Source organism: Bombus terrestris, chromosome 3 (genome assembly GCF_910591885.1).
Source record: "Bombus terrestris chromosome 3, iyBomTerr1.2, whole genome shotgun sequence".
Lineage (NCBI taxonomy): Eukaryota > Metazoa > Arthropoda > Insecta > Hymenoptera > Apidae > Bombus > Bombus terrestris.
Window position 1 is genome coordinate 7127350 of NC_063271.1, and position 11450 is coordinate 7138799.

The following is an 11450-nucleotide window of genomic DNA, read 5'->3' on the forward strand; positions in this document are numbered from 1 at the left end:
CGATTAATTTTAAATTGTAATTTCTTAATTGCGAAATTATTCGAACTTTGCCAAGATCAAATACGATTCATTTACATATTGCAATCGTTTCGATTTTATAAATCGATTGAATATTTCTTTTGTTCATGTTGTTTCTCTCCCTTTAAAACTTTTTATTCCAGTTTACAAAAAAAATCTATTAACGTTATATTGTATCCCTTCTCTTTTTATAAAATTAACATAAATATTGCAATATTTATTGTTTTACTTATCTAAAAATTTTGTACGAAAATTAATATACACGCGCGCGCGCGCATCACATGTGCATTTAAATCTGCGTACGTAAATATAATTCTTTAATTATTATAAAAGCGTAAATTGTGAAAAACTAATTTCTCGGGGTAAAATATAATCAATGTACATAAGAAATTATTTATATCAGATTAATTTTTTCTGATAGATGTCGCGAAGGATGTGTTCAAAAATTAGCCGATGTCACATAGCCTGCCAATACTTGAAAATATATATAATAGTAAAGCAACGTATTGTTTGCGCCGAATCTTATTTTGGATTGATTTTATAGATTATCCCGAAACATCTGTTTTAAGCGTTAAGGGGGTGTAAGAGGAATTTGTGGAAGGAACGGAGATTTGGTAATTTTTTATTAAATATATTGTAGTATAAATTATTTAATGCCTTATAATAATGGAGTACTTCTTTATTATTTTAATACATAATATATATTGATTTGTCCATTTTTCAATTACTAAGAAAATACGATTTTATGAGTATGCGTTAATTAGGTTATTAAATAAATTAAGTTATTATATCCGTCGATGAAAGTTTGAAACTGTGACATTTTCTTACATAACAGTATAACATCAACGCGTAACGGAATAATCAAATGAAAATGTTAAGATTACCCGTGATAAGATTGACCGCGGGAATACAGAATGGTAGACTTTCTACCGCGGGATTGCATACAACATCATCTAAGTTTCAACAAGAATTAGTGGAAGTATTCATAGATGATAAGCCAGTTCAGGTTCCACCTGGAACGACCGTTCTGCAAGTATGAAGTGTCATTTGTACATCATTCTTATATATTATTACTTGTACAACTATTATGCTTAAACTTTAAACATCTTTGTTTCATTCTATATGTTTAGGCAGCTGCAAAAATAGGAATAGAAATCCCAAGATTTTGTTATCATGAACGTTTAGCTGTGGCAGGAAATTGTAGAATGTGTCTTGTGGAAATTGAAAAACAGATTAAGGTATGTATTAGTTGCTTTTTAATATAAACTATACATATATATATGTAGATGCATTTGCGAACACAGACATATACAAATATGTAGTGCATTTCAATTAAAATATTATGTATTTGTAACCTGTGTCATACAAATGTTTAGCCTGTTGCAGCTTGTGCCATGCCTGTGATGAAAGGATGGAGAGTTAAAACCAATTCTGATTTAACTCGTAAAGCTCGAGAAGGTGTCATGGAGTTTTTATTAGTAAATCATCCTTTAGATTGCCCTATCTGTGATCAAGGTGGTGAATGTGATTTACAAGATCAAAGTATGGCATTTGGCAGTGATCGAAGCCGTTTTGTTGACATTAACTATAGTGGCAAACGTGCAGTAGAAGACAAGGATATTGGTCCTTTAATAAAAACAATTATGACACGTTGTATTCATTGCACACGATGCATTCGTTTTGCATCTGAAGTAGCTGGTATTGATGATTTAGGAACTACGGGCCGTGGAAATGATATGCAAGTATGTCCAAATGACAGCTTGTATACTGTTATCTTGAGTCCTGCTATTTGAACTGTTATTTTTAAATTATACCCTAATAGGTAGGAACATATGTAGAAAAAATGTTTCTGTCTGAATTATCTGGAAACATTATCGACTTATGCCCTGTTGGAGCATTAACAAGTAAACCTTACGCTTTTGTTGCCCGCCCATGGGAGACACGTCGTACGGACAGTATCGATATTCTTGATGCTGTCGGCAGTAATATAGTGATATCACATAGAACGGGTGAAGTTTTAAGAATTTTACCAAGAGTGAATGAGGTATTATTAACACAATAATTATTGATTAAATATATTTATAAATCTTAATGATTACATACTATATAGGAAATAAATGAAGAGTGGTTGTCTGATAAAGCACGATTCTCTTATGATGGATTAAAGCGTCAACGACTTATAACTCCTATGATAAAAATTAATGGCAAATTAGAAGCTGTTGAATGGGAAGATGCTCTTGTTACAAGTATATCTTAAAATATTTTCAATTTTTAATTTTTATTTTGTTTTTCTTTAAAGCAGTCAGTATTTTTTGTTATATTGAGACAATATACTCTTTGTTAGCTGCTCGAGCTATTCAGAATGCAGCTCCAAATAAATGTGCTGCCATTGCTGGAAAATTAGCTGATGCTGAAGCTCTTGTGGCCTTAAAAGATTTAGTAAATAGACTTGGTGGTGAAACTCTTGCAACAGAACAGAGTTTTCCAAAACAAGGCACAGGTATTGACATAAGAAGTAGTTATCTACTAAACAATACAATTGCTGCAGTAGAAGACGCTGATGTTGTATTATTGATTGGTACTAATCCGAGGTACGAAGCACCATTAGTGAATACCCGTTTAAGGAAAGGATATATTCATGGTGAACAGACCATTGCTGTAATTGGTCCAAATATAGATTTAACTTATGATCATGAGGTATGTGTAGAATCTTGTAATACTCTGGTAATATATGAATACATTTTGTTCGCACTTATTAGTTAAAAAATGATTAATTGTTTAAAAAATCAATTAATTTATTTTAATATTAGCATTTAGGTCAATCGCCAGAAATTATAACACAGTTAAGAAACGGTACTCATTCGTTTTGGAACATTTTGAGGTCTGCAAAAAAACCTTTAATCATCCTGGGTGTTGAGCAATTGATGAGAAAAGATGGAGCAAAAATTTTATCTGAGACGCAATTATTGGCTCAAGCTTTAGGAGAAAAAACAAAAGTAAGAGAAAACTGATAAAATTACTTTTGTTATTATAGTCATGTACATAATAATAGGTTGATAGTATACACATGTATTTTGTAATAGGCTCCTGAAGAATGGAAGATATTAAATATTCTTCATACAAATGCATCACAAGTGGCAGCTTTAGATGTGGGTTATTCATCAACTGTTGAGGAAGTTAAAGAACAACAACCAAACATTCTTTTTTTATTAGGAGCTGATGATACAAATATCAAGAAAGAAGATTTTATGAATACATTTATTATATACATAGGTACATAGAAATCATTATTTTATAATAGCAATTTTAACAGTCAAACTGAATTAATAACGATTTTAATTAACGACGATTTAGGTAGTCACGGTGACGAAGGAGCTTCAATCGCAGATGCTATACTTCCTGGAGCTGCATACACAGAAAAAGTTGCAACATACGTGAATACGGAAGGTCGTGCACAACAAACCTGTGCTGCAATTACACCACCGGGTATGGCACGACCAGATTGGAAGATCATACGAGCACTTTCTGAAGTAATTAATTAAAGTTATCATTCTTTTATATATGAAATTGAAAATTAACATGCTCCTATATAAGAAAATGCAAGAAAAAAAATAGTTAATGAAATAATATTTTCATAGATTTGCGGGGTATGTTTGCCTTATGATAACCTAGCCGAAGTAAGATCTAGATTGGAAGAAATAGCGCCGCATTTAGTTAGATATGGTAACGTAGAACCGGCTAATTATTTTGCTCAAGCATTAGAATTATCAAAGGTAAATACATGAATGTTATAAATAAATAATAATTGAACACACTTTAATAATTTTATACTTATCTTGCTCCCTTTTTTTAGGAAATATCAGGTTCCTTGTCCTCCAATCCATTGGAAGTTAAACAAAAAACGTTAGATCATTTTTTCATGACTGATGTGATATCTCGTGCTTCGCAAACAATGGCAAAGTGTGTCCAAGCAGTTATAAAGCAAAGAGAAAGTACCTTATAGATTAGAAATTTAAATTATGAATATAAATAGCAAAACGTATTTTATGGCAATATATAATAGTATATGAAAATATATTAAAGGTATGCTACTTGTATGATATTTTATTTTAAAGATATGTAAGTACTATTTAATTTAACAGAATATACAGACTGAAAACCGATTACATGGAATGTTAGAATTGTTATTTTTTTCTTATGTTTGCAGCTGATAAAATTTAATATTTTTTATTACTACGTGATGGTTGAGACATAAATTGAATTAACATTAAAACATCAATTTAAGTAAATTATTATGTTCGATGAATTCTTGTATGTGTTTTTAATGTAATTCAAATATTTATTGGTGATTTAGATTCTTACCAATATTCAAAATACTATGTATATGAAATTTTAACAACATAAATAAAAAATATCTATCATTGCTATTATTTATAATTTATCGTATTATCACAATACATTGATTTATTATTATTTTAAACAAACAGATAGGAAGAAAATGCGAAAAAAACAATAAAAAATATTATCGAAATAAGAGTCTTTTTGAACTGCTATTAGTCTACTGTAAGAGTTTTCGAGTTTTAAGGCGATATCAATCATTCAATACGATCGACAAGATTGTTGGATTCTGCTTGATCATCGGTGTCTAATTCAATAGAACTTTCATCCGTTTCGATCTAAGAGAAAAGAACAAATATTAAAATTATTACCTTTTATAGAGCTTTTATCCAACAGAAAATATTTTAACAAAATTACGTACTTTCTCACCTAATGTAGCCAATTTTTCTTCGTAACGCATAATTTTACTTTCATCTTCTGCTAAAAGTTCTAAAAGATCTTCTTGGTCTTTCTTCATTTTTTCTAATTCCTCAGATTTTTCTTTTAACTTACGTTCGAAGTCAGTTTCATATTTTTTTACCATTGAAGCATATTCTACTAAACGAATTTCTAACTCTGCAATCACAGTTTTATATTTTTCTGCCTCTTTTGTGCAACCTTCGTTGATTATAACACTATTGGATTCACTTTCCTCCGATTGTAAATTAGTTTGTGCTGCTCGTAAAACTAAATTTTGATCCTTTAAATGACTAATAGTTGATCGAAGATCGTGTACTTGTGCCTACATTAAGTAAATGTCAATTAAAAATTCACAAATACCATCTCATAAACAAAACATTATCCATGAAAATGTACTGTATACCATACTTCAAGTTCGTTTTTTTCTTTTACAAGCGATTCCGTAAGTTGATTCAGCTTTTGTATTTGAAAATCTTGATCTCGAATAAGCTCTTTATATTGAGCTACTAAAACAGAGTCTGATAAAGTAGGTGTTGTAATCTCATTTTTATGATGCAAGCTACTTCCGTCTAAAACTGACTTTATGATCACACCTATAAAGTACACACATAGTTGCAACTTTCATAGCTTATATTAACAGAATGAATTATAAATATGATAATTACCCTCCAACGTTTTTGATAGTCTACAAAATTCATGATCTAATAAAAGTTCAGAAGGATTTTTTGCCGAGGGTTGCGGATGCTTTAAAGTTCTAGAATATACCTCGTGTCTAGCAAGACCACCGATAGCATCTTGAAATCTTTCTAATCCTATTCTATTTTCAATTAAATTACATAATTTTTCCTAAAAGATAGAACAAAAATATAGGATATAATGTTAGAATTACAAATATGTCTTATTTCTTTTGTCTTTGGTGTTACCTTTGTGTAGTTAGAAATACTATTATCATTAAAATGTACACACAATCCAATAAGTATGGCGCACATACTTTGTAACAATGTTTCTTGCAAATCATCGTTATTCTCCTGTGATGATAACAGAGCTGTTAAATAAGCTATGGATGAATCAATAAGCAAGAATGATTTAACAGCAGTTAGACAATGTGCAATCCATCTGCAAAGTAGTATTAGAAGACCTAATTTGCATTGTATTTTATTGCCCTGTTGCAATAACATGACACATTGTTGCATCAAGGTCACTGGTGGTTTTCCAATATTTGTTGCAAGTAGTACACGTAACAATTGTTCCTTCTGTGTATTGTCGTCGATCAATGCATAAGACAATGCCACGGCAGAAAACCAATTCGATAAGGAATCAGAGGAAAATAAACCTCCACATAACAACTGTCCTAGCAATATTATGTTCGTAAAATTTTTCTGGTTCAGTATATATTGCAATATAAAACTATTTGTAAAATAAACATGAAGATAGCTTTTCACAAACCTGTCGTCAATGATGGCATTTCATTTCCCTGAGGTAACAAAGTTTGAATAAGCTGAGTTTGTCCCGTTTCATTTTTATATAAAAAACATTGAAAGCAGTAGAGAACGGAACATCTTAAAGCAAATGGTTGCTTTTCATTCACCATAGACATAAGTAAGACAACAATTGCAGGTCTAAATGAATTATATGAATATTAGAAATGTGTTAATACAGTAAATTTATGATATTTAAAATATATAATATATACATAAAAATACCTAGGAGGATTGCTAGGTGCCATTACTCCAGCTAAAAATTCTTGGTTACTGGAATTTCCCCTAATAACTTCAGCCACTGTATTAATAGTCTCAGTCAGTACATCCGCAGGTACACCATTAGCCATCAATATGTTACACAAAGCTTGTAGAAGACCACAGGCTCTCATAATGTGTTGACAATTCGATACTGCCTTTACATGTATGTATATGTGTGTGTGTATATATATATAATAAGTTAAAAAATTGGTTTTTATATGTTGCATTATTTGTATACCTGAGCACTTACCTGAGCAGATCCGCTTGGTGTTACCAATGCACGAATGACTTGAACCATGCAATGAATGTTTGATACCTTCTGTGGACTCCATGCGCTTAGAGGATTGTCATCAAGTTCGGATGATATTTGAAACATTGGTGTTAATTTCTGAATATAACTGCCTAAGACATAGTATTATACTATTTACATTATCATATTTATATTTAATATAACATGTATCTAGTTATATATTACCTTCTTTAAAAAAATTTTGGTTGCTTACATTACCCCTTAAAAGATTTAACATTAATAGTAGACAATCTTCCACAACAATACCACCTTCTACATTGCCCTCTTGTGCAATAACATCGAAAATACGATCAAACGCATTTTCAAATGCAACAATTTTTTGAATATTTGCATTAGCTTTTGTTAATTGAATAAGAAGCAATAAAACCTACAACATTATAAAATATGTTTTACGACAATAACATTATAATTATATAAAAAAGTTATATGCAGTGCAAGCTTATAGAAATGTACATCGTTACGTATGACTTCTCTACTATCACTAAGAAGATCCATCAGTTTAGATACACCCATGGGACTAACTAAAATTATTTCTTGTATATCCTTTAATCTATTAGTTGACAAATTCATCAATAACTTTAACGCCGGCCACCTAACTTTGAATTCAAATTCTTCCAAGAGTGTTAAAATTAATCCCACGCTATCTGTGTCTTTAATAAATATTTCTGTAAATTCTTCTCCCACTTTGATGTTGGGCCAATACTGATCCACTGAAAATAATATTTGTATAAAAGTAATAGTAAAAATTGTACAAGCAAAATTGATCGATACAAATACATGAAATTTTTACCTTCTCCATCAAATGCTTTAGGATTTGTTATATTACAAAGTGTATCAAGTGCTAAACCAATGATTTCACAATCAGTCCTGTCCATTTCTAAAATTTGTCGTAATGCACACATTCCTTGAGCTCCCACTTCGATACGATAAGTGCGGGAAAGAGCTTTAAGTGCACGACAAGCATCTCGTCTGTCATCCAACAACATCGACGATTGTAACCTGTCTATCAGTCGTTCTACCTGTGTGATTATTCTAATGAAAAAGGTGTGAATGACGCAAAAAGAAAAACATTATGAAAACGGAAAGGCAGAGATAGAAATATTTTAGTGTATCTCAAAATATTCCGACTCAATTTTTACTTTTCTTATACAAACATTGTTACTACCATGTGTCGCAGTCAGAAAGATAAAAAAACAAAAATATTAAATAAATCGATTAAAAAATTTGAGATACCGTTTCAATACTCGATGGTTCGTTTTCTACAGATGCAGAACCTAAGACAGACTTTAATCTACTTTTAAAATATTCCATTTTGCAGCTGACAACTTGACAATTGTAAACTACACGTCATACAGTGTCGTCGACATTTTTCTTACGTATTTGCAGAACTTACTGAAACAAGTAATGACTAATAGGGGGCATTAGTAACGCTAACTTTCACTATAACCTACTATAACCTTAAGTAACCTTGAAACAATTGATATATTTAAGAATAGAATTTTTAATAGACGGTAAAATGTCGAAAATTTAATTTATCAATAAAGCCTTTCAAATTTTACATATTAAATAACACTTTTCATTTCACATAATTTCTTTTCTTACTGCTTCTAAAACATATAGTTCCATTTTGTATCTCGGGTTTTATCATTTATTTTATAAAAACGTCTAATATTTAATTCGTTTATCAACGTGCAAAATTTACGAGAAACAAGTAGTTTGAATAAATTTAAATAATAGACTCCTTTTTAGTCGAATAATTTAGAATCTAAAGAGATCGCATATCTGCTGTAAAATATGTATGTATATGGTTACAATAAACTCGTTGGTTCGGAAACGTTTTTTGTACAATTTAAGAACAATAGATTTTGTAATTACGAACAAATATTTGCATTAATTTAAGTAAGAAATTACTGCTCAAATAATCGATGTACATGATTGTGTCCTATGTAAAAAAATGTACATGCACACATGTAATCGAGTTTACAATGCTACGGATATTATATAACTAAATTAAAAATAAAACCGATTAAAGGATGTTTAAATAATTTTGAAATATAAAATAAAATTCATATATATATACAAACATATGTACATATATGTAGATGTCGACTACTTAAAAAAGCAATAAAATATGGTTTCCGATGATTAAAATAGAATTATTAAGTTGTAAAATTAACCGATTTATTTACCAATTATAAGATTATTTATACATGCCAAGGTAACAAAATTATGCAATATGTGAAAACAATTTCGTTGTTTCAATCCGAGGCTGACGTAAGGAATTGTCAAAGTCAAAGCAATCCTCATTGACATTACATCATAAGAAAAAAAAATCGAAGATCTATGTTCCATCATTATTCGTCCAAAGTAAAATATTATCCATTTCTCGTCATGTGAATAGCACAAATATAGTTAGTTTTACTAATTAAAACAGCAATAGCAGCCAATTTGTCCATTTACTTCTTCTTGAACAATTTTACTACTTATTAATAGCTTTCGATAGACATTGCGAATGAACAAACATATATAATTAGATACCTTAACATTATCTAAATACGTAAATAAAATATATGAATAATTACATATAATGCAGTATAATCAAGACACGTATATACATATGAATATGTGATAGAAAAGTAATCGCATTGCTCATGTTGTCAGTTCTATTTTTATGGAGACTAGATAAAGACTAAGACACAAGAAGAGCAAAGTATTTGAAATATGGATAAGTATACTGCGCTCGAATACTGTATATGCACTATTCGCGGGGAGTAAACGGATTAAAAGATATATTTGCAATCTATTATTATGCTAATTTGGAGATTTTATTATTTTAGAATCGAATATCGCGATGAAAAACAAGCGCAGGGTCGTATTAATGATGGGATTACGATAAAATTTTAATGATTTACTCATGCAATGAATAATCAGATCTGCATTTCATTCTATGTTTTATTTGTTTGAACTAAGAAATATCAATGAACGAATTATAACTTGTCTTGTTTTAATCTTTTTACAGCTTCATTTTTGGTACACATATGTAAACATAAAATGATGAAAAAATGAAATAGAATAATATGAAAAAAAAGATAAATTTTCATTACAGTTTCAATTCACATTATCATTTTTATCGGTGAGAGTCTTGATAGTAATTTTACTACTCATTTTAATACTAATTTTATCGTATTATACATACAATATAATTTGCGCAAAATTTTTCTAATCACTAACGCAAAAATATATTTCTCTTATTACATATTAAATATAAAACATAAGAAAAACAATAAAAAGAAATTATGTACAAAATTGATAACATTAAAAGATACAATAACGTACAATTTTGTTTTCTTACACGGACACGATTTTATACGATTTTAGACTCACGATACCTATGTACATACATATTTAAATATTTGTATGTATATATCAAGAAATCTAAAATTACGTTTCCTAACGAATTATTATATATTTTTATTTTTATTTTCACTAGTACTGACACTAGTTGTATTTCATGCACCGATAGTAAAATAATGTGATGATGCAAGATAATAAAACATTTGCTCTACATATTAAATGATTCATAAAAAAGGTAAGTACTAAATGTACAAAAGAACAAAACAGATACTGGTGACCTACCTTAAGAATAAGATAAAACTTCTAAAAGATGAATCATCGAACAATAACAATAGAATAAACAAACAAACTAAATATTTGTACGAAAGAACAAAACAAATACTGGTGGCCCATCTTACGGAAAAGATAAAACTTCTAAAAGATGAATCATCCAACAGTAAGAATAGAATAAACAAACAAACTAAATATTTGTACAAAAGAACAAAACAAATACTAGTGGCCCACCTTACGGAAAAGATAAAACTTCTAAAAGATGAATCATCGAACAATAACAATAGAATAAACAAACAAACTAAATATTTGTACAAAAGAACAAAACAAATACTGGTGACCCACCTTACGGAAAAGATAAAACTTCTAAAAGATGAATCATCGAACAATAACAATAGAATAAACAAAAAGAAAACCGAACATTTATACGTATACATACACATATAGATGTAAATACGAAAAAGTTGGTCAAAAGGATGATTACAGATACTTTTTGGATAATTAATTCTGATCAATCTGATAATCAATTAATTGTTGAAATGTTAAAGCGTTGGAAAATGAATGTATCAAATGTATATATATATATACACGAAGCAAAATGAATAACCAATCTAAATTAAATGAAAAATACATCAGTGATTGTGTACGGAATAAGATGTATCATGAAATGAAAATTACAATCAATTAAATTTTTAATTGACTAATAACAAATTAGCAATGATTGTATGTAAGCAATAAAATTATAATAGTTCTGAGAAATTGATAATAGAATATGTATTGAAATAAATAAGACATAAGAAAAAGATAGTAATGTTGTAAATAGCAGAGGCTACGCGATTAAGTTGAAATGGGCTGTTTAGGTCGTTTAGTTGATCGGAAGGAAAGAGATGTCGAAGGAAAGCGGTATTAAGAACCGAAGATAACCGAACGGCAAGAAACGGAAATAGCCGAAGTGGATGCAG

General features: G+C 29.5%; 2 protein-coding genes across 5 annotated transcripts; one reads left to right on the forward strand and one right to left on the reverse strand.

The window, feature by feature from the left end:
• The first annotated feature begins 472 nt into the window (after positions 1 to 472).
• On the forward strand, positions 473 to 4448 carry LOC100648930 (NADH-ubiquinone oxidoreductase 75 kDa subunit, mitochondrial). Of its 2 annotated transcripts, XR_007223459.1 has the most exons (13): positions 473 to 632; positions 854 to 1051; positions 1149 to 1256; positions 1395 to 1760; positions 1841 to 2062; positions 2129 to 2264; positions 2363 to 2715; positions 2829 to 3014; positions 3102 to 3291; positions 3373 to 3548; positions 3657 to 3791; positions 3872 to 4101; positions 4226 to 4448. XR_007223459.1 is itself a non-coding variant. In XM_012320455.2 (12 exons), exons 2-12 carry the CDS (start codon positions 884 to 886, stop codon positions 4019 to 4021), a joined length of 2190 nt encoding a protein of 729 aa, XP_012175845.1. In that variant the 5' UTR covers positions 473 to 632; positions 854 to 883; the 3' UTR covers positions 4022 to 4184. The 2 variants fall into 2 exon arrangements, 1 of the variants encoding a protein (XP_012175845.1); XM_012320455.2 differs by lacking the exon at positions 4226 to 4448 and having other exon boundaries at positions 3872 to 4184.
• Positions 4437 to 8354, reverse strand: LOC100649048 (general vesicular transport factor p115). Of its 3 annotated transcripts, none has more exons than XM_012320454.3 (12): positions 8098 to 8349; positions 7655 to 7883; positions 7318 to 7574; positions 7030 to 7231; positions 6805 to 6956; positions 6519 to 6709; positions 6262 to 6434; positions 5739 to 6166; positions 5481 to 5661; positions 5224 to 5408; positions 4786 to 5137; positions 4437 to 4694 (listed from the first exon to the last, which is right to left on the reverse strand). In XM_012320454.3, exons 1-12 carry the CDS (start codon positions 8173 to 8175, stop codon positions 4681 to 4683), a joined length of 2442 nt encoding a protein of 813 aa, XP_012175844.1. In that variant the 5' UTR covers positions 8176 to 8349; the 3' UTR covers positions 4437 to 4680. The 3 variants fall into 3 exon arrangements, with proteins under 3 accessions (XP_012175844.1, XP_003394098.1, XP_048260386.1); XM_003394050.4 differs by having other exon boundaries at positions 4778 to 5137; positions 8098 to 8343; XM_048404429.1 differs by lacking the exon at positions 4437 to 4694 and having other exon boundaries at positions 4889 to 5137; positions 5219 to 5408; positions 8098 to 8354.
• Between the last annotated feature and the right edge of the window lie 3096 nt (positions 8355 to 11450).